The sequence below is a fragment of the Carcharodon carcharias genome, chromosome 1 (assembly GCF_017639515.1).
Source record: "Carcharodon carcharias isolate sCarCar2 chromosome 1, sCarCar2.pri, whole genome shotgun sequence".
Taxonomy (NCBI): Eukaryota; Metazoa; Chordata; class Chondrichthyes; order Lamniformes; family Lamnidae; genus Carcharodon; species Carcharodon carcharias.
Genome location: NC_054467.1, coordinates 218642878 through 218662275, shown reverse-complemented (window position 1 = coordinate 218662275; position 19398 = coordinate 218642878). Strand labels below are relative to the sequence as shown.

Below are 19398 nucleotides of genomic sequence, written 5' to 3'. Positions count from 1 at the left end.
CTGCATATTTGCTTTGTAAAGTATAGGGGTGACTCCTCAATCCAACACTTCCAAAGGAAGCTGTGCTTGCCAAAAGCATAGACTGGACAATTGTTTGAACAATAGTGTCTGTTGTAGCCTTGTCACTGAACCATGATACAGTTTGGCAATCTGACTCACACCCAAGTGTTGCAACCTTGACCCTGATATTTACAGGGATGCTGAGAATGGGGTAGGGAGCAGAGCTGGGACTTGTACAGTTGGAAAATCTGGGAGGCCAGGTTCTCCGGATGTGTTGCTGAATTTAACGGCAGCGCCTTGTTTTAAATTTTTGACCCTGTGTTCTGGTTGCCCCCAGCCAGATTTGGAGCCTAGTTAGTTATCATGCTGGAAGGCAAGGATTACAGGGCTGTGGGAAAGAGCAGGAGAGTGGGACTAATGGTGTAGCTTTCAAAGAGACACCAATATTTTAGCTCATAGCTTCTCAGTTACTGCCCTGTCTGCTTCATTTCCATCATCATCATCACCACCCGCAAACCCCCCCCCCCAAAAAAGCCACCTCTGACTGCAGCCTGTGAGTGGAGAGACTGAGGGAGTGGGGAGTGATTGGGGCATCATGGAGGGCTGGGGGAGATAATGGTGGGGCTGGAAAGGAGCTCAGAGGGAGGAGTGATGATTACATAGGAAGCAGCCCTAGAAGACATCAAGGCTGTGATTTTAAATAGGGCTGAAGAAGATGGAAATTGGGGCTGCGGATAGTTAGTAGAATGGGAAGTCTGATCACAGAATCCGATCTTAGGGAAGCAGGGTAGGCCGGGAAAGAACTCCTGCTCCTCCTGGCCCACAAACAAAAGGCACTTATTGAGTGAATCAGCCCTTCAGACCTCCCCTTAGCTGCTAGTGGGAAATTGGGCTGCAGGTGTTAAAAGTAAAACTTTGGTTAATCAGGCTGTCACCTCATTAAAATATGTTAATCATTGACCTGCCTCTGAAGACCAGGTTAGTCACCCAACCAACCCCTGCAGCACTCACCAATCACCTTTCCCTTCCCCCCTCCATCAGCCTCCTTTAGAGGAGACATGCTGCGGTTGGATTTCTAAATTTTAAAATTTTATCCCCTACCCTTCTCCCACCTGTCTTGGGTGAGGGAGGGGGGATGTGTTAAAATTAAAAGGTGTTTAATCTACACTGTGAACACAGGTTTCCCACTGGGAGTTCAGGAATGTGGAATCACTCTTTATATTCCAATATAGTCAGATTAGGAGATCTGTAATGGATGTTGTGTTTTTTCACTCCAGGTGATAGTCATAAATATGCCATCCAAGACATTGATGTCCCAGGATTCAGGGTGATTGTGCACATTGATCTTGATTGCTTCTATGCTCAGGTGGAAATGATCCGACGTCCTGAATTTAAAGGAATGCCTTTAGGTAATTAAATGTAATTATATTCATATAATATGTTTTCTTTGTGATATTTTGAATTGTAACAATCTTGTCTGATGTCCCAGTTGGTAGTGCGTTGCTGCAGTGGAACTGAGTATACAAACTAAGAAAGTCCCAGGTTCGGTCCTGATCTCTCCTCCTCCAAACATATGTGCAAATGTCCAAATACACTCCTCTTTTCCAATGGGTTGATAACTCAACTCACTATGCCATTTCCTACTTAAGGGTGAATTTATCTCTTGGTGGAAAACTGGAGGGATGTCAGTGATGAGCTGGCGTTGGGTCCCTTTTAATACCTGGGGCTTATTAATATTTTGCTGGCCTGCTGCCCACTCGAAACAGGCATCCAGACAATGCCAAGTTAGCAGTCACCTCAGTCAGGATGGGATGAATGAGCCATTGTTGGGGAGGGTTTGGAGTGGGTGGGGCCATGGAGGCTGGCTGGCGGTGGCCTAAACTTTCATTTTGGGGCCCGGAGTAGCAGGAGTACTCTTCCTGGCCCACAACAATAAATCTTAAGTTTTCCTGTCAGAAGTTTCACTAGGTGTCCACCAGGATTTACTGAGTGGAGCATCTAATCGCATTGCATATTTGTGAGGCTTCCACCTGAGACAGGTGCCTCAACAACCCAAGAAAACAGGGAATTTAAATGGCTGTGGTGCTAAGAAGAAACTTAATAAAGAGTTTTAAAATGTTGAAGGGCTCTGATAAAGCGAATGAGGAAAGATTTTTTTCTCATGTTGGAGAATCAGTAAATAGGGGTCGCCAATTGAAAATTGTCACAAAGTGAGTGTGGGCAGGATAAATTTGTTTTTGCAGAGGATTGTTAGAACAGGGAATATTTTGTCACAGCAGAACCTATTGCATTTCCTAAAAGGTGGGGGAAAACATTGGATTTGACACAGAGAAAGATGTGGTTCAGTGGTCAGTGCAGTTAGTCTTGGATTGCTCCAGCAAAGAACAAGCATCAATACAACGGGTGTAAATATCTGCAGTTCTATGTGCAGCCAGGTGTTCTCCAGTGACACCTGCTTCACTTCACTCAGGAAGACTTCCAGCACAGCACCTGTGAATTTTAGGCATGTCTAGATGAGAGCCCTATGCTATGCAGATATAATGCTGTTCTAAACCTCTTCCCTTGCAGTCAATTATGAAGCCTTTTAATTTCTTCTTAACTATGCAAATCTTTCCTCAGGCTGCCCTTTCATAGAAGCATAGAAAATAGGAGCAATAGGACCATTCGGCACTTTGAGCCTGCTCCGCCATTCATTATGATCATGGCTGATCATCTATCTTAATAGCCTGCTCCCGCTTTCTCCCCATACCCTTTGATCCCTTTTTGCCCCAAGAACTTTATCTAACTCCTTCTTGAAAACACACAATGTTTTGGCCTCAACTACTTTCTGCAGTCGCAAATTCCACAGGCTCACCACTCTTTGGGTGAAGAGATTTCTCCTCATCTCAGCCCTAAATGGTCTACCCCATATCCTCAGACTGTGACCTCTGGTTCTGGACTCCTCCACCATCAGGAACATCTTTCCTGCATCTACCCTGCTTAGTCCTGTTAGAATTTTATAGGTTTAGATGAGACCCCCCTCATTCTTCTGAACTCCAGAAAACCGACTCAATCTCTCCTCATATGTCAGTCCCGCCATCCCAGGAATCAGTCTGGTAAATCTTCGCTGCACTCGCTCTATAGCAAGAACATCCTTCCTCAGATAAGGCGACAAAAACTGCATACAATATTCCAAGTGTGGTCTCACCAAGGCCCTGTATAACTGCAGCAAGATATCCCTGTTCCTGTACTCGAATCCACACACTATGAAGGCCAACATACCATTTGCCTTCTTTACCACCTGCTGCACCTACATGCTTACCTTCAGCGACTGGTGTATGAGGACACCCAGGTCTCGTTGTACATTCCCCTCTCAATTTATAGCCATTCAGGTAATAATATGCCTTCCTGTTTTTGCTACCAAAGTGGATCACCTCACATTTATTCACATTATACTGCATCTGCCATGCATTTGCCCACTCACTCAGTTTATCCAAATCACACTGAAGCATCTCTGCATCCTCCTCACAGCTCACCCTCCCACCCAGCTTTATGTCATCTGCAAATTTGGAGATATTATATTTAGTTCCCTCATCTAAATCATTAATATATATTGTGAATAGCTGGGGTCCTAGCACTGATCCCTGCGATACCCTACTAGTCACTGCCTGCCATTCGGAAAAAGACCCGTTTATTCCTATTCTTTGTTTCCTGTCTGCCAACCAGTTTTCTATCCATCTCAATACACTACCCTCAATCCCATGCGCTTTAATTTTGCACATTAACCTCTTATGTGGAACTTTGTCGAAAGCCTTCTGAAAGTCCCAATAAGCCACATTCACTGGCTCTCCCTCATCAACTATACTTGATACATCCTTGAAAAATTCCAGTAGATTTGTCATGCATGATTTCCCTTTAGTAAATCCATACTGACTCTGTCCGATTCTGCCACTGTTTTCCAAGTGCTTAGCTATTAAATCATTTATAATGGACTCTAGAATTTTCCCTACTACCGACATCAGGCTGACTGGTCTATAATTCCCTGTTTTCTCTCTTCCTCCCTTTTTAAATAGTGGGGTTAGCGACCCTCCAACCTATAGGAACTGTTCCAGAGTCTATAGAATCAGAAGATGACCAGCAATGCATCCACTATTTCTAGGGCCACTTCCTTAAGTATTCTGGGATGTAGATTGTAAGGCCCTGGGGATTTATCGGCCTTCAAACCCATCAGTTTCTCCAACACCATTTCTCTACTAATACTGATTTCTTTCAGTTTCTCCCTTTCACTAAACCCTGTGTTCCCCAACATTTCTGGTTTGTTATGTGTGTCCTCCTTTGTGAAGACAGAACAAAAGTATGTATTTAGTTGGTCAGCCAATTCTTTGTTCCCCATTATAAATACCCCTGTTTCTGACTGTATGGGACCTACATTTGTCTTCACCAATCCTTTTCTCTTCACATACCTATAGAAACTTTTACAGTCAGTTTTTATGTTCCCTGCAAGTTTACTCTCGTACTCTATTTTCCCCTTCTTAATCAATCCCTTGGTCCTCCTTTGCTGAATTCTAAACTGCTCAGGCCTGTTGTTTTTTTCTGGCCAATTTGTATGCCTCTTCCTTGCATCTAACACTGTCTCTAATTTCCCTTGTAAGCCATGGTTTGGCCACCTTTCCTATTTTACTTTTGCGTCAGACAGGGATAAACAATTGTTGCAGTTCACCCATGCACTCTTTAAATGTTTGCCATTGTCTATCCCTGTCATCCCTTTAAGTAACTTTCCCAATCCATCTTAGCCAAGTCACGCCTCATACTATCGTAGTTTGCTTTATTAGGATTCAGGACCCTAGTCTCAGAATCAACTATATCACTCTCCATCTTGATGAAGAATTCTATCATATTATAGCCGCTCATCCCCAAGGGGCCTCGCACAACTAGATTGCCAATTATTCCTTTCTCATTATACAATACCCAGTCTAGGATGGCCTGTTCTCTCATTGGTTCCTCAATGTATTGGTCCAGAAAACCACCCTATATACACTCCAGGAGTTCCTCTATGGTATTGTTACTAATTTGATTTGCCCAATCTACATGCAGATTAAAGTCACCCATAATTACAAATGTTCCTTTATTGCATGCATCTCTAATTTAATGTTTAATGCCACCCCAACATCACCACTACAGTTTGGGGGTCTATATACAAGCCCCACTAACGTTTTTTGCCCCTTAGTGTTTCTCAGCTCTACCCATACAGATTCTGCATCGTCGGAGCTAATATCTTTCCTCATTATTGCATTAATTTCCTCTTTAACCAGCAATGCAACTCCACTGCCTTTTCCTTTTTGTCTGTCCTTCCTAAATACTGAATAGCCCTGGATGTTCAGTTCCCATCCCTGGTCACCCTGCAGCCATATCTCCGTAATCCTTACTATATCATACCTGTTTACATCTATTTGCGCGGTTAATTCATCCACTTTATTGCGAATGCTTCTCGCCTTGAGGCACAAAGCCTTAAGACTTGTCTTTTTAACATTACTTGTCCCATTCCCACTATTTTTCACTGAGGCCCTGTTTGATTCTTGTCCTTGATTCCTCTGCCTATCGCTTTTCTTATTCCCCTTTCTGTCTTTGTTCTTGTCCTTGATTCCCCCTCCTCTGACTCCTTGCATAGGTTCCCATCCCCTTGCCATTTTAGTTTAAACCCTCCCCAACCATTTAAGCAAATATCCCCCCTAGTCCCGGTCCTGCCCAGGGGTTACCCGTCCAGTTTGCACTGGTCCCACCTCCCCCACGGGCTCCAATGTCCCAGGAATCTGAAACCCTCCCCCTCACGCCATCTCTTCAGCCACGTATTCATCCGATATATCCTGCTATTTCTACTCTGACTAGTATGTGGCACTGTTAGTAACCCTGAGATCACTACCTTTGAGGTCCTACTTTTCAACTTACTTCCTAACTCCCTATATTCTGCTTTTAGGAGTTCATCCCTTTTTTTGCCGATGTCGTTTGTACCAATATGTACCACGACCACTGGCTGTTCACCCTCCCCCTTCAGAATGTCCTGTAGCCGCTCTGAGACATCCTTGACCCTGGCACCAGGGAGGCAACATACCATCCCGGAGTCTCATTTGCGGCCACAGAAACGCCTATCTATTCCCCTTATAATTGAACCCCCTATAACTATTGCATTCCCACATTTTTTACTCCTCCTCTGTGCAGCAGAGCCAAATGTGGTGCAACAAATTTGGCTGTTGCTGCTTTCCCCTGAGAGCCCATTCCCCTCAACAGTATCCAAAGCGGTATATCTGTTTTGCAGAGGAATAGCCACAGGAGATTCCTGCACAGCCCCTAGTCCTCTTGCTCTGTCTGGTGGTCACCCATTCCCTTCCTGCCTGTGGACTCTAAGCCTGTGGTGTGACCACCTCTCTATACGTGCTATCCACGATACTCTCCGCCTCACGGATGCTCCACTGTGTCCCCAGCCGCCGCTTCAGCTCCGAAACCCAGGCTTCCAGGAGCTGCAGCTGGAGACACTTCCCGCACACATGCTGGCCTCGGGCACCGGAAATGTTCCCAGCTTCCCACTTAGAGCAGGAGGAGTCCACCATAGCTTTGAGCTCTCCTGCCATGACTTACCCCTTTAAATTAAATTAAACCTTTTGGAAGTTACTTAATTTCAAATAATATCAATTACTCTAGGGCCTTTCTTCCCTGTTCCTCATTGTTACAGAATATAGCACTTACAAACGATGAACCACAAAATAGGACCTTAAAAACTATAAGCGATAAAAGTAGTAAATACTTACCTGACCATACTCAAGGTACTCAAAGGATCACCTCGTTCCCTCCTCACCAATCTCTCTCAGTCACCAAACTTCAACTTAAGCACTCTACTGCAGCCCAAAGCAGCACTCCAGTGCAGACAAAGTCAGCACTGTAAGATGGCCTGTTTTTATATTTTGTGAATCCAGGCTCTGAAAACCTGTTTAACCCAGTTATCTAATTAACTAGTTGTAGCTGCAAGCAGAGCCTGTATAAACCCTGTTTTAAAGCTGGCCTAAAACTCACCACCTTCCAACCTAAACAGCAACTTTTAGTTAATTACTAAATTAAAGAAAGACTAGACATTAGATAGAAATTAACCCTTAAATTCCCTCAGTCACCAAACTCTACTTTCCCCAGTAGCAGTGTGAAACACATTAACCTTGTAGCTAGGTAGAAATGCTAATTAATTATCCTTGACCTGAACTCCCTTTCATCTTTGAATTAAATGGATAATTCACAGTGCAACTGTTTACAACACAATACCTACAACACCTTTCTGGGACTTTGGGAGACTCAGGGTCTACTCACAGTAAATTCAGAGACTATTGCCTTTGTCTCCACACATACTTGGCACTTTCTTCCCAGCAAAAAAGTCTAAAGCTTCCCTTGATCTCCAACAATAAGACCATTCAAGCTTACTGTCAGGCAGACTTCAGAACAAGTCACATGACCCCTTCATTTACCCTAAATTTAAAGCTACAATCCCAAAATATAATAATCTTATAAACCTCAATATTATAAAACTACCCTGGTCACTTAATAATGCATTTTTTTTCTCTTTTAGCCGTTCATCAAAAGCATCTGGTGGTCACTTGTAATTATGAAGCCAGAAAGTATGGGGTTAGTAAGGTAATGTCGGTCAGTGAAACCATAGACAAGTGCCCAGAAGTGATTCTCATCTCTGGAGAAGATTTGACACCTTACAGAGAAATATCATACAAAATCACAGGTACTTGGAGTCTCTATTTCAATTAACTATAATGTTTAAAATATTTTCTTTTTGTCTTCCCCTTCATATTGCACAAGCTTACAAAGTCTTTTTCTACCTTCCTTCTGCTCCATTTTCAGTTTTCTTCCCTTCTTCTGAAGGCTGAGATTCATGTACAGTTTTACAGGTGCCTGCAGCCCTCTTGTATTTCACAAAAGTAGCCATTTTCATGCTGGAGCCCAGACAGTTTTACAAAACCCACACAGTTTTCTCCTGTGTTTAACATGTGTGCACTTTACTGCTGGCATCACTGGATAGTGACCAAGAACCAGCCTTTGCTGACTTGTTTTTCCTTCCATGTTCAGGGACATTGAGAAGAATTGTTATGCTCTTACTTCTGCAGTGTTTTAAATTAACAAATTCAGCACATACTGGAACTCAAATTGTAGACTATGTAAGATTGAAATTTCAGTTTGTTGGACCCTAGGCTGAGATAATAACAGGGATGGATATTAATCAAAAGCTGTTATTAATAAAAGCAGTTTATTGGCTGTCTTTCTATAATATAAACCTAAAAGTAATGCTTTCAACTGCAGAGCAGAGTCCAGATTGGTGGATGATCAAGCCATTGTCCTGGGAAATTCAGAGTGACTTTCTTGGTATGTCTTTGTCCTCCCCTTTGTGTTGCTAGTTGATAGTTCTCAGCTGTTGTTAGTTGGGTATTCCACTGCAGTTTTTTTCTTCTCTTTTCAAACTTGCAATATCTTTCTTTTATACATTCCAGTGAGTTGTATGCCTTGTCAAATATGAATTTTGCTTCTGGCAATAGACAGGGTTACCAGTTGAAAGATACAATTAAGACAGATCCATGGTCTCAGCAATTTTGCTGATCCTGAGCAGTAAACCAGTCCATCATGGTCTGCGGCAGCCATACTGCGCTATTGCTGAGAATTCTGGTTCTTATAAAACCAGAACTATATGGTTTAGTTCCACACTGAGGGTTTGGCATACTTACTCATTGAATTGAACCAAATGTACCAAGATTCTGCAGCACTGTCATTAATAGGCAACTGATAGATTCCTTTCTGTCCACTGGACCTGTCCCCACCCCGAAAGCTGGGGAATCTTTACAAACCAGCAAAAAGGAAAACCACATCACTGGGTTCTATCACTGTGCCCATCCATGTCCATAAAATGGCACCTGGAGGAAGTATTTTGCATTGCTGATTCTACAGCACCAACTCTGGAGGAGGCAAATTGCCACCTGTGGTGGGTCATGACGTTGCTACTTTATTTATCTTAAATACTGCTGCTGAATCTGGTGCCATTGATGACAGTTCTCTTTGGTAAATTCTGCACATTCTGTTCATTACCATACTATCCAGCATTAAATGATGACAATTGTTATTGAGGATCATGCAGGGTTAAAAATATGAAGGGGTTGAAATCTTCTTTTGCTCCTGTCAACACAGCTGAACATGGTTGAAAAGCACAGGTGAAAGGAATATTGATTGTCTCTGACTAGCTTCAAACTGTCTATTGTCAGCATTTAATAAACAGTGCAGTGAAAAGAACTGTTTCATCCAACAAGAAGAGAACTGTTGAAGTAAGAAAGTGCACATTTGGCTTTTCATATTGTAACAAATAGAAAATCAGTAATTTTGGTTTGTTTGACACGCACTGTGCATGTAATCAATAAAGTTTCTCCTACACAGAATACCAAAAAATATCTGCTATTTGATGATTTGTAAGATACTGTTGCCTTGAATAAATCTGTTCACAAAGCAGCATTGAACAGACCAGTCGGCCTAACTTAAGTGGCGAGAACACTACTAGAGACCATTGAGAAGAACTTTGTAAATAGAGGTGTTGAATACAAAAGCAAGGAAGTCATGCCAAACATTTACAAATCACTGGTTACGTTTCAGCTGCAGTGTGGTGTTCTGGGCATCACACTTTATGTCAAAGGCCTTGGGGAGAGTAGAGAGGAGGTTTACTGGGATGATACCAGAGATGAGGGTCTTCAGTTAAACAGAGAGATTTGAGTAGCCAAGGTTGTTCTTCTATGATCAGGGAAGGTTCGGCGAGACCTAATAGAGTCATTCAAAATTATGAGGTGTTTTGATAGAGTAAACAAGCAGAAATGTTTTCCTCTGGCAAGTGTTTCGGTAACCAGAGGTGATGGATAGGAAAGAACCAGAGGACGGCTATAAAGTTCCAGAGACATGAGTTCAAATCCCACCATGAGTGCTGGAAAATATAAATTTAGTTAATCAATGAGTATATCTAGTATAGATAATGGCAACTAGGCATCTACAGTATCCTTTAAGGAAGGAAATCTGCTGTCCTTATCTAGTCTGGTCTATATATGACTCCAGCAATGTGGCCAACTCTTTTTTTTATTCCTTCATGGGATGTGGGCAGTGCTGGCTGGCCAACATTTGTTGCCCATCCCCAATTGCCCTTGAGAAGGCGGTGGTGATCCTCCTTCTTGAACTGCTGCAGTCATTTGGTGTAGGTACATCCACAGTGCTGTTAATGGGAGGAAGTTCCAGGATTTTGATCCAGAGACAGTGAAGGAATAATGATATAATTACAAGTCAGGATGATGAGTGGCTTGGAGAGGGGGAATTTGCAGTTGGCGGTGTTCCCAGGTGCCTGCTGCCCTTGTCCTTGGTAGAGGTCATGAGTTTGGAAGGTGCTACCAAAGGAGCCTTGGTGAGTTGCTGCAGTGTGTCTTGTAGATGGTACACACTACTGCCACTGTGGCTGCTGGAATTAATTTTTAGGTTTGTGAATGGGGTGCCGATCAATTGGGCTGAAAACAAAAAAACTGCGGATGCTGGAAATCCAAAACAAAAGCAGAATTACCTGGAAAAACTCAGCAGGTCTGGCAGCATCGGCGGAGAAGAAAAGAGCTGACGTTTCGAGTCCTCATGACCCTTCGACAGAACTTGAGTTCGAGTCCAAGAAAGAGTTGAAATATAAGCTGGTTTAAGGTGTGTGTGTGGGGGGCGGAGAGAGAGAGAGAGAGGTGGAGGGGGGGTGTGGTTGTAGGGACAAACAAGCAGTGATAGAAGCAGATCAATTGGGCTGCTTTGTCCTGGATGGTGTCAAGCTTCTTGTGATTGTTAGAACTACACTCATCCAGGCAATTGGAGAGTATTCCATCACACTCTTGCCTTGTAGTTGGTGGACGAGAATTACTTGCCTCAGAATTCCCAGCCTCTAACCTGCTCTTATAGCCACAGTATTTATATGACTGATCCTGTTCAGTTTCAGCTTTTGTTGGTAGTGAGTGAGGTAGCCAAGAAGCTGTAGATTTGAAGAAAGCAGCCTTGTTACATTTTACGTAAAATGTCTAGGTTTGCCAATACTACAAAGGTATGAGCTTAGAGTGAATAAGGAACTAAGATATTAATCGCAAGTATTGGCGATTGAAATATACAATTGTGTTAAAAACAGGCATTGTGATTACAAAGTGCAGGGCTCACCATTAAGTAAAATGATGGTTGACTCAGCCTCATTTGGTACAATTAGTGTGAGTGATTTGGCACAGCTATTGAAAATCACAGGGTAATTGTGGAGGAAATTGGGATCTTACTGTGAGGAATTTCCTATCCACAGAAAGGAATTTAATGAGGTATTATCCTTGAATTACTTCACGTGGTTGCAAGTTGACATCCATTGCAGTGTAAAACATTTGCCTAAGACCTGCAACATTATGTTACAGCAATATATTTTGTTGCAATATTTCTCCCTGTACTTCAGCATTACTGGTATGCACTTCAGATGAGGGGGATTATTTTTAATAGGTTGATAATAAAAGACAAATGTATCAGATAATATTATCTCGATGCAGACTGTGGTCGTTATTTGTATCAAATCCAGGCATTGTGCATATTCATGCATGAATCATGGACTTTTGCCAGCTTGCTGTGTTACAGCAAATTCTTACCATATTACCACAAGGTTTGTTGCAAATTTTATTCAGCTTACTTCTGGAGAGTGCCTGTAGTTAAAAATATAAGCCACCATAATGATGATTGGTGGCCTACAAAATGCTTGCGCTCCAGATTGCAGTGTCCCAGTCTGCAATTTATCTGATGCAATTCTGTGGCTAGACTAGGGGATCACAGGAGTGACCTAAGTGGGTGGAAATGGTGAACATATAGCATGAATCATGAACTATTCATGAGAAGAGCAGCCACAACCTACACTGTCATTTTCTCCAGCCACAGGGGTTTTATCAGAAAATCGTGCAGTATGAGGTAAGTGCTGGAAATGAAGGAAATTGTTGCAGGATGTCACGTCATAACAAATCACTTGCCTTAGGTATAGTGACAATTGCTAATACAAATGGAACAATAAGGCGTGTAAATGGATCTGTAAGAATCTAAGTCCAAGTTCTGGTAAGTGGAATTAATGGGGTAATTCTTTTCATTACTGAGACAACTAGGTGAAAGGTCAAGTGCAGAATGCTAAAAAGGATGAAAATCAATAGCAGAAAACTAGATAAATCAAGCATTAGTGATTCATGACACACAAGTTTGGTGTTTTAAAAGGCCCTGGATTGTAAAAGGAAGGAAAAACTGAAGAAGTTAAGGAATTTCACTTGTTTTGAGATCCCAGGTGTTTGAGTTGGATTAAGTTGAAGAAAAGAATATGCACAGCATAAGTTTATGGTCGTGAATCAGGAGTGGAGAACTAATGGTACAGGATTACAAGTTAATGAATCTCAAGTTAAATGTAATCGAAAAGAGATGCCGTTGAGAGTTGTTAACTTATAATGGCTACCTCACTTTGCGAATGCAGGCATAATAGCACTCCAGATTCCAGTTGTTAATTTAGAACGGCTACCTAGCTTTGTTAATGCAGATGTAATTGCAACATTCAAAAGGGAAAAGATGAGGAAGATAAAAATAGTCTGAATAAGGACCCAGAACTTCCGATCTCTGAATGCGCTGGTGGATTGCTCAGAAGGCCCGATGCACAGACTACACGGAAATTGCCGGAATTGCCTGGGAAGTTTGGACTTCCGGTGGGCAATTCCCTTGTTATAGCTGGAGACTTCAGATGGTTCCGACTCTCTTCCTAGAATAGCTACCCAGGAAAAGTTAGAAGGATTAAAACCAATTCTATTTCCTGGGTAACTATACTACTGACCCCCCCCCCCCAACTCCCCACTGGAGCCTGCCCCACCCCGACTACATAATCCCGACTACCTCACTCTACCCCCTCACCCACTTACCTTCTACCCTACCCTCCCACCCACTTACCAGCCACCCTACCCCCTCACCCACTTACCTTACACACTTATCTTCTCTCCAAAGCTTCTCAAAGTGACTTTGGGACATTTAAGCACTCTACTTATGGAATATGGCAGCTAGTACTGGAAAAAGGGGGCATGGCTCTATGATGATTCTCTCCGCAGCTCCCTCCTAGGATTGCTGCACTGCATGAGTTTGGAAGGACCCTCCATTGGAAGACAGGCAAGAAAAATCATAGGAAGGTAAGTAGGTAACTTCTTGTCTGATCTGGGTCGGAAATGGGGATTCTGACCCAGGTGGGAAGTTCTGGGCCAAGGTGTCACTAAATGAGCTGATTCCTGCTGTAGCAGCAGTTGCGAATTTACACTTAGCCAGTAGTGCCAATGGCCAATTAGTGTTCATACCTGATTGTTAGCCACGCCCCCAATATGCAAATATGAACACCAGGCAAGGATAGAATTAGACATGGCTGGATTTCCCTCCAGCATCAAATTACCAGCTGTGCCTGATTTATCCCAATTTTGTTGATTTGGTTTTCATTTAAAAGATTATCAAATTACCAGCTGCTATTCACTATGAGGGTTCCACTGAAGAAAGGTCACGGGAACAAGGTCACCTTCGGTAGCTAGTGACTTTGCGGCAGTACCTCAATATCAATCAGCCCGTTCAGGAGGAAAGGGGAAATGACTGAAAATTGTGGAAGGACTGAAAAACTGACATGAATTGTAGATAATTTTTTTGTCTTCTAAGATTGAAATTCAATGTGTGAAGTTAATAGGCACACAGGCTTTCTACCTGCATGCTGAGGAGTTTTGCAGCTTTCTGTAAGCTAGATAATGTCACAAGGCCTGGAAGGCTCTCCTGCTAATGCAGATAAATGTCATTGTACTTTATGTGCATTGGGTATCCCACAATAATTAGCAAGTAATTATCACTGTACTCTTTTGGCTTTGTAGAATTGCTGGAGGAGTTCAGTCCGTTTGTGGAAAGACTGGGACTTGATGAGAATTTTGTTGATGTAAGTAAACTGGTGGAGAAGAGACTGCAACAGATAAGAAGTGGTGGTGCCCCGGCAAACTTATTTGTATCTGGACATGTGTATGGTAACCAAGGTAGGTACAGATTCTATTCTTTAGCTATTGGCGGCTGTGCCTTTAGCTGCCTAGAGCCTAAGCACTGGAATTTCTTCTCTATGCCTCTCACCTCTCTCTTTCCCTCTCTCTCTCTCCCTCTCCCACTCCTCCTTTAAGATGGTCCTTGAAATTTGTCTCTTTGACCAAGCCTTTGGTCCTCTGTCCTTATATCTCCTGTGTGACTGTATCAAATGTTATCGGATAATGCTTTTGTGATGTACTTTGGGACATTTTAGTATGTTAAAGATGCCACATAAGTGCAAGTTGCTGTTGTTGTAGGCACTGCAGTAACATAATCATTCGGCTTTAAAATTTAGGGACTGGCCATCTTAGTTTGTAATAAATCTAAACATAATTTTTACACACAGCTTCCTACAGCAGCTGCACTGAAGTACTGTAGAAAAATAAACCAGACAGCACATACAGTTTTCTCTTGAGCGTGTCTCACTTGACCCCACAGTTACTTTTTATTTTATTATTTCTTCTTCCACTTTTTGTGCCTCCTCTGCTGAAGTCACTGACAGGCAGGGCTACAAATCCACAGATATTGGCCACCCTCTGGTAAATCATTCAAGGGTCCACTCTTCAATGTGAGTGGCTGCAGACTACACCACATGGAGGGGGTGGGGGGGTTAGCGGGGGCATGGAGAATGGGTGAGGAGCATCACTGCTACATTTAATCTTCCCAAATGGCATCCACAGGCCTTACCTTTCAGCAGGCTTTACAAGCTAATGATTAGAGGCAGGATCTCTGTGTGTTTTTTTAAATCTATATATTTAGCTCTACGCTAATGCAAGAGGCTAATGGTAGCATACTCTGTCATGCTGGTACTAAGCTGACTTGGCACAGAACAGATATCTTGATCTGTAGGGTACACTACCACAGGAAATCACAGCCCCTGGGGATCTGAATACTTACTGCCTCCTAAACCCATCAAAATTAAAAGGGCTTAATAACATTTCCTCAATGTGTCAATCCCAGGATTTACTCATTCTTATTTTTACCTCATCAATCTATTTGAAAGGCTTTGTCTGTGTGCACTTCCTGTCAATTTTGCGCCACATTTCCTGCACCATATTCTGGCAAGTTGGTTACTGTATTATACTTGGCATAACATAATTGTTAGCAAATATAACTTAGCCCGGGTAAATCTCTTGGCAGCTATTTCAAAAGTACAGAAAAACTCTCAAACAACTTAGGTCATGCGCTCACAATGTTTGCAGTGCCTTATTGAACCTAACAAAAAAGGCAGTGTTCTGATCTCCAGTGTAATGAACATTTGAATGTACACACCCACTGTTTATCTAATATTAATTAGACTTTGCACCCTGAACCGAAAAACGCTGCACCTTAGCTGAAGAATAAAATATGCGTTCGATGATATAATGCTGCTCTCTGCACAAAACTTAGGTAATCTGACTTTTTGTGACCAATGCAACAGGATGTGCATTAGTATACTAAATATACTAATTATTTCAAGTGTAGCACAGTCCTCTTCTAGTTTGCACTACTTTAAAACCTTCAAGAATCCCAGATCATTCAAGTTTCATGCCCAGCCTTATTTGCATAATGTTTAACAAACTCAGGTGCTGCAAACTGAGCTGAGGGATGGCATGACTGGCAGAAAAACTACAGATAATGGCTGAGGGCAATCAAAAGGGAGTAAAAGAGGAAATAAAGAAACACTTGCATTTATATAGCACCTTTCACAGCCTCAGGATATCCTGCAGTGCTTTATGAAATACTTTTGAAGTGTAATCTCTGTTGTGCTGTATCAAATGATGGGGGATAAAAGTTTTATAAACCATCTGAAGAACATTAAACAGCACTTAAACCCATCAGCAACCTTTGCCAGTAAGTCAGTTGGCCAGGGAAAGAAATGTGTAGATGCGGCCAGATAATCAACTGCCCAGACCAATATTTACCCTGCTGTTTGCTGAAGAGAAGGCAATTTGTATCACACGCTGAGGTTTTTCTTTTGCCTCGCTGCAACACTCTGCATCGAATGGCAAAATCAGGCACCTTCCCCACTCTGAAAAGACAGAATTTTTATTTTCAATTCAAAAGTTTAAATACATACACAGCTGTGTTTTTCTAAAAGGCGAAAGGATTGGGGACTCAACCTACCTATGCTTTCTACTCAGCTCCCAACCCCCCTCCACGGTCCCTCACCCCCAGCCACCCAGATAGATCCTGTCTCAACACTACCTTTCACTAAATTCCCCCCTTCCTGCAGCAGCCTAAGGCCCTGTCTTCTTGCTGTCCCTGTCTAGATGGTCAGCTTGAGTGCTGGAGCTCTATTCCCAAATGTATCCTTGCGCTACCAAAGAGTATAAAAGGAACAGTATTTAAAGAGAGCCATGTGTTTAAGAGACTCTGCCCAGAGAGTCTACTCCTCTCTCTCTTGCTGTTGTCAACAGTTAATTGGCATACTCTTTCTTCCACTGGAACCTTGCATATCTGTCAACATCCGTTATCCCATGGGTGACCTTTCCAAAGTCAAAGCTCCATTTTCTGTACATGTCCCAGCTCCAATGATATCCTGGAATTGATGGATTGTAATTTCAAACCACAGTAAAAGTCCTCAAGTGAAAGTTGGCTGAAGTGACCTCAGGCCACGTAATTCAAGTCCTATGTCTCTGTGACAATCCAAATCCTCATTTCACATACAATGAACAAGTTCACAAGTATTTTGCAAACTTTCAGAGTGTTCCGTCACGTGGAATGTGTATAATACAATAATCTATAGTGTTATGTAGCTAAGTAAGGAAAAAGGACGTGTGTGTTCTGCTCATCAAATGTGCCGAAGGGCCTTTTTCTGTGCTGTAGACCTCTATGACTCTACGATTGTATTTCTTTATTTTTATACAGCATTTAACACCGCCGATGCAAAACACATTCGGTTGGCTCTTGGATCCCAAATCGCAGCAGAAATGCGAACAGCAATGTACAACAGGGTAGGTCTCACCGTTGGTGCAGGAATTGCATCCAATAAAGTTTTGGCCAAGCTGGTGTCAGGAACATTCAAACCCAACCAACAAACAACATTGCTTCCAGAAAGCATCCAAGACTGCATGGGGAGCCTCGTGCATCCTGTACAAGTGCCTGGTAAGAGTTCCTTTCTATACTGTTTACTTGTTCTCTTGACATGTTTCACATGCAAGGAACCATTTTACAAAGTCACTTGTTTTAATTTTATTACAAATTATTATGCTGAAGGAGATTCACACTGTCTATTGTGATGTCGACTCCTACTATCCAATATCAGCACCTTTTGATATTCTCGCCAATTGGTGTCCTCTAGAAAGAATTGCCTTTTTTTAAAAAATTGAAAATAGAAACCTACAGAACAGAAGACCATGTTTGACCCTCCTGGCCCCCTCAATCTGTTGAATTGGACAAGCACACAGGGTACTACAGTTTTCAGTGCCTATGCTAGGGAGGATAAATTTTGAATTTTTAGCTTTTTTTATTATTCATTCACAAGATGTGGGCATAACTGGCAAGGTCAGATTTATTGCCCATCACTGAGTGGAGGAACAACAGTGTCATTAATTCCAGACTTCCATCAAAATTTTCTATAAAATGCTGCTAGGAAGTGAGACCGAGCAGTTTTGCATGGCTTGGGGCTGAATTTTATGTCCTGTGAGCAGGCACACGCCAGACCCGATCGGGCACAAAATCGTTCACGAAGATGCTGGGCGAGCATCCCGACGTCGTCACGCACCCGCGCGATATTTCGCTCAGCGGGCAAGCGCAAAAGTCGGAAGTGCACCCGCTGCCAATTAAGAGGGCAACTAAGCCCATGCGCAATTGTCTCCGATTTTTTGTGGCCCGTCTAACCAAAGGGGCAAATCGGCCAGGTGGCCTTTGCATTTTTCATCATCCAAGGGTGGGATGAAATTTCCGTTATGATATAAAATAAAAATACATATCTGTGGATGCCATTTTTATCAGCTATATTTTCAGGTGATTCATTGTGATGCATGGACATTTTTTTTGCACCTTTTTAAACCTCTATTCGATTATTTTCAGGTCTGCAGCTCCCTGAGGCAGCTGTCTGCCTTCAGGGAGCTTTCTCACAGCACTCACCTGTGCCCGTGGAAACATCATCACCCACCCCTGCCATGGCAGTGCTAAGTTTTCAGTGTGCGTTTCACGCTGGCTGGCTGTTAATTGGCCAGCCAGCGTGAAATCGCGGTCAGGGGCCCGTTTTGCAACTACTCCTGGACCCGTCGATCGTGTGAAGATGCCAAAGGTAAAATTCAGGCCTTGGTGTTACCCCCCCCCACCCAATTGCTTTCCCTCCCTTGAGGAAAACATCTGATTTTCTCAGTGCTGCACCAATATGATGTCCAGTCCAGAACTGGAAGCATTTTGATGAAAATAATCATTTTAATAAATTAGTTGATATGCAATTGCATGAAGGACACCAATGGCTTAGCCTTAATCAGTCCAAGATTAACATATATTCAACCTCTGAGTTGAACACATTGTATACTGTTGCTCTCTGCAGTTGAACTTTTTTTTAATTTCATCAGTTTTATTTTAATGTGGTGTTCCAGGGATTGGTCCTAAAACTGCCAGACGTCTTGAGTTTCTTGGAATTCGCACTATTCATGGTCTGCAGACATTCCCTTTGGATCTGCTGGAGAAGGTTCTGGGAGTCTGTACAGCTCAACGAATACATAGGCTTAGCTTTGGGGAGGACGACTCCGTCGTGATTCCTAGAGGACCACCTCAGGTAATTTCTTTACCATAAAATTATAACGTGAAAGTTCTCGGGGAGAACTTTGGTCACAAATCAAGCACAACATTAGCCAATTTCTGTGCACAAGGCTCTGCATCTAATCTGTGCCGAATGCACACCGGCAGACACATGGGTCCTCACTGTTTTTAGGTGTCCTGAACATCTGCCTGAAAGCAGCAGTTTAAAGATGCAAAGGAAGTCCTGTGCATCTTTCAAGGAACCTTTTATAGTACTTGTGAAAGATTAGGTGGAGCATATGCAGTTTATTCTCAGGTAGTTTTTCCAGTTCTACAGAAGTGTAACCATGGCGGTCTTTAAAAGAATGGCCGGAGGCCATGTCAACAAATAGGGTTTTTTTTTTTAGTTTTTACTCACAGAAACAGGAATGCTCTGCAGCAAAACTGTGGACCACTGCTGGTCCACACTCATCTCTGTCCACTCATTTGTCTTCTTCCCCCCTTTTTAGACTTAACTGCGGGTGAGTTTGGCATCTGAACCAGTACAGATTTGAGAAG

At 42.6% G+C, this 19398-nt stretch overlaps 1 protein-coding gene across 1 annotated transcript in view; it reads left to right on the top strand.

Annotated features, from left to right (window-relative positions):
- The window catches only part of poli (polymerase (DNA directed) iota), a 46551-nt gene that overhangs the window by 9775 nt on the left and 17378 nt on the right, over nt 1–19398 (top strand). The window contains exons 2-6 of the mRNA XM_041198626.1: nt 1278–1409; nt 7586–7750; nt 13956–14111; nt 17005–17241; nt 18699–18877. Of these exons, the coding sequence (XP_041054560.1) occupies nt 1278–1409; nt 7586–7750; nt 13956–14111; nt 17005–17241; nt 18699–18877 (869 nt within the window). The remainder of the gene's footprint in view (nt 1–1277; nt 1410–7585; nt 7751–13955; nt 14112–17004; nt 17242–18698; nt 18878–19398) is intronic.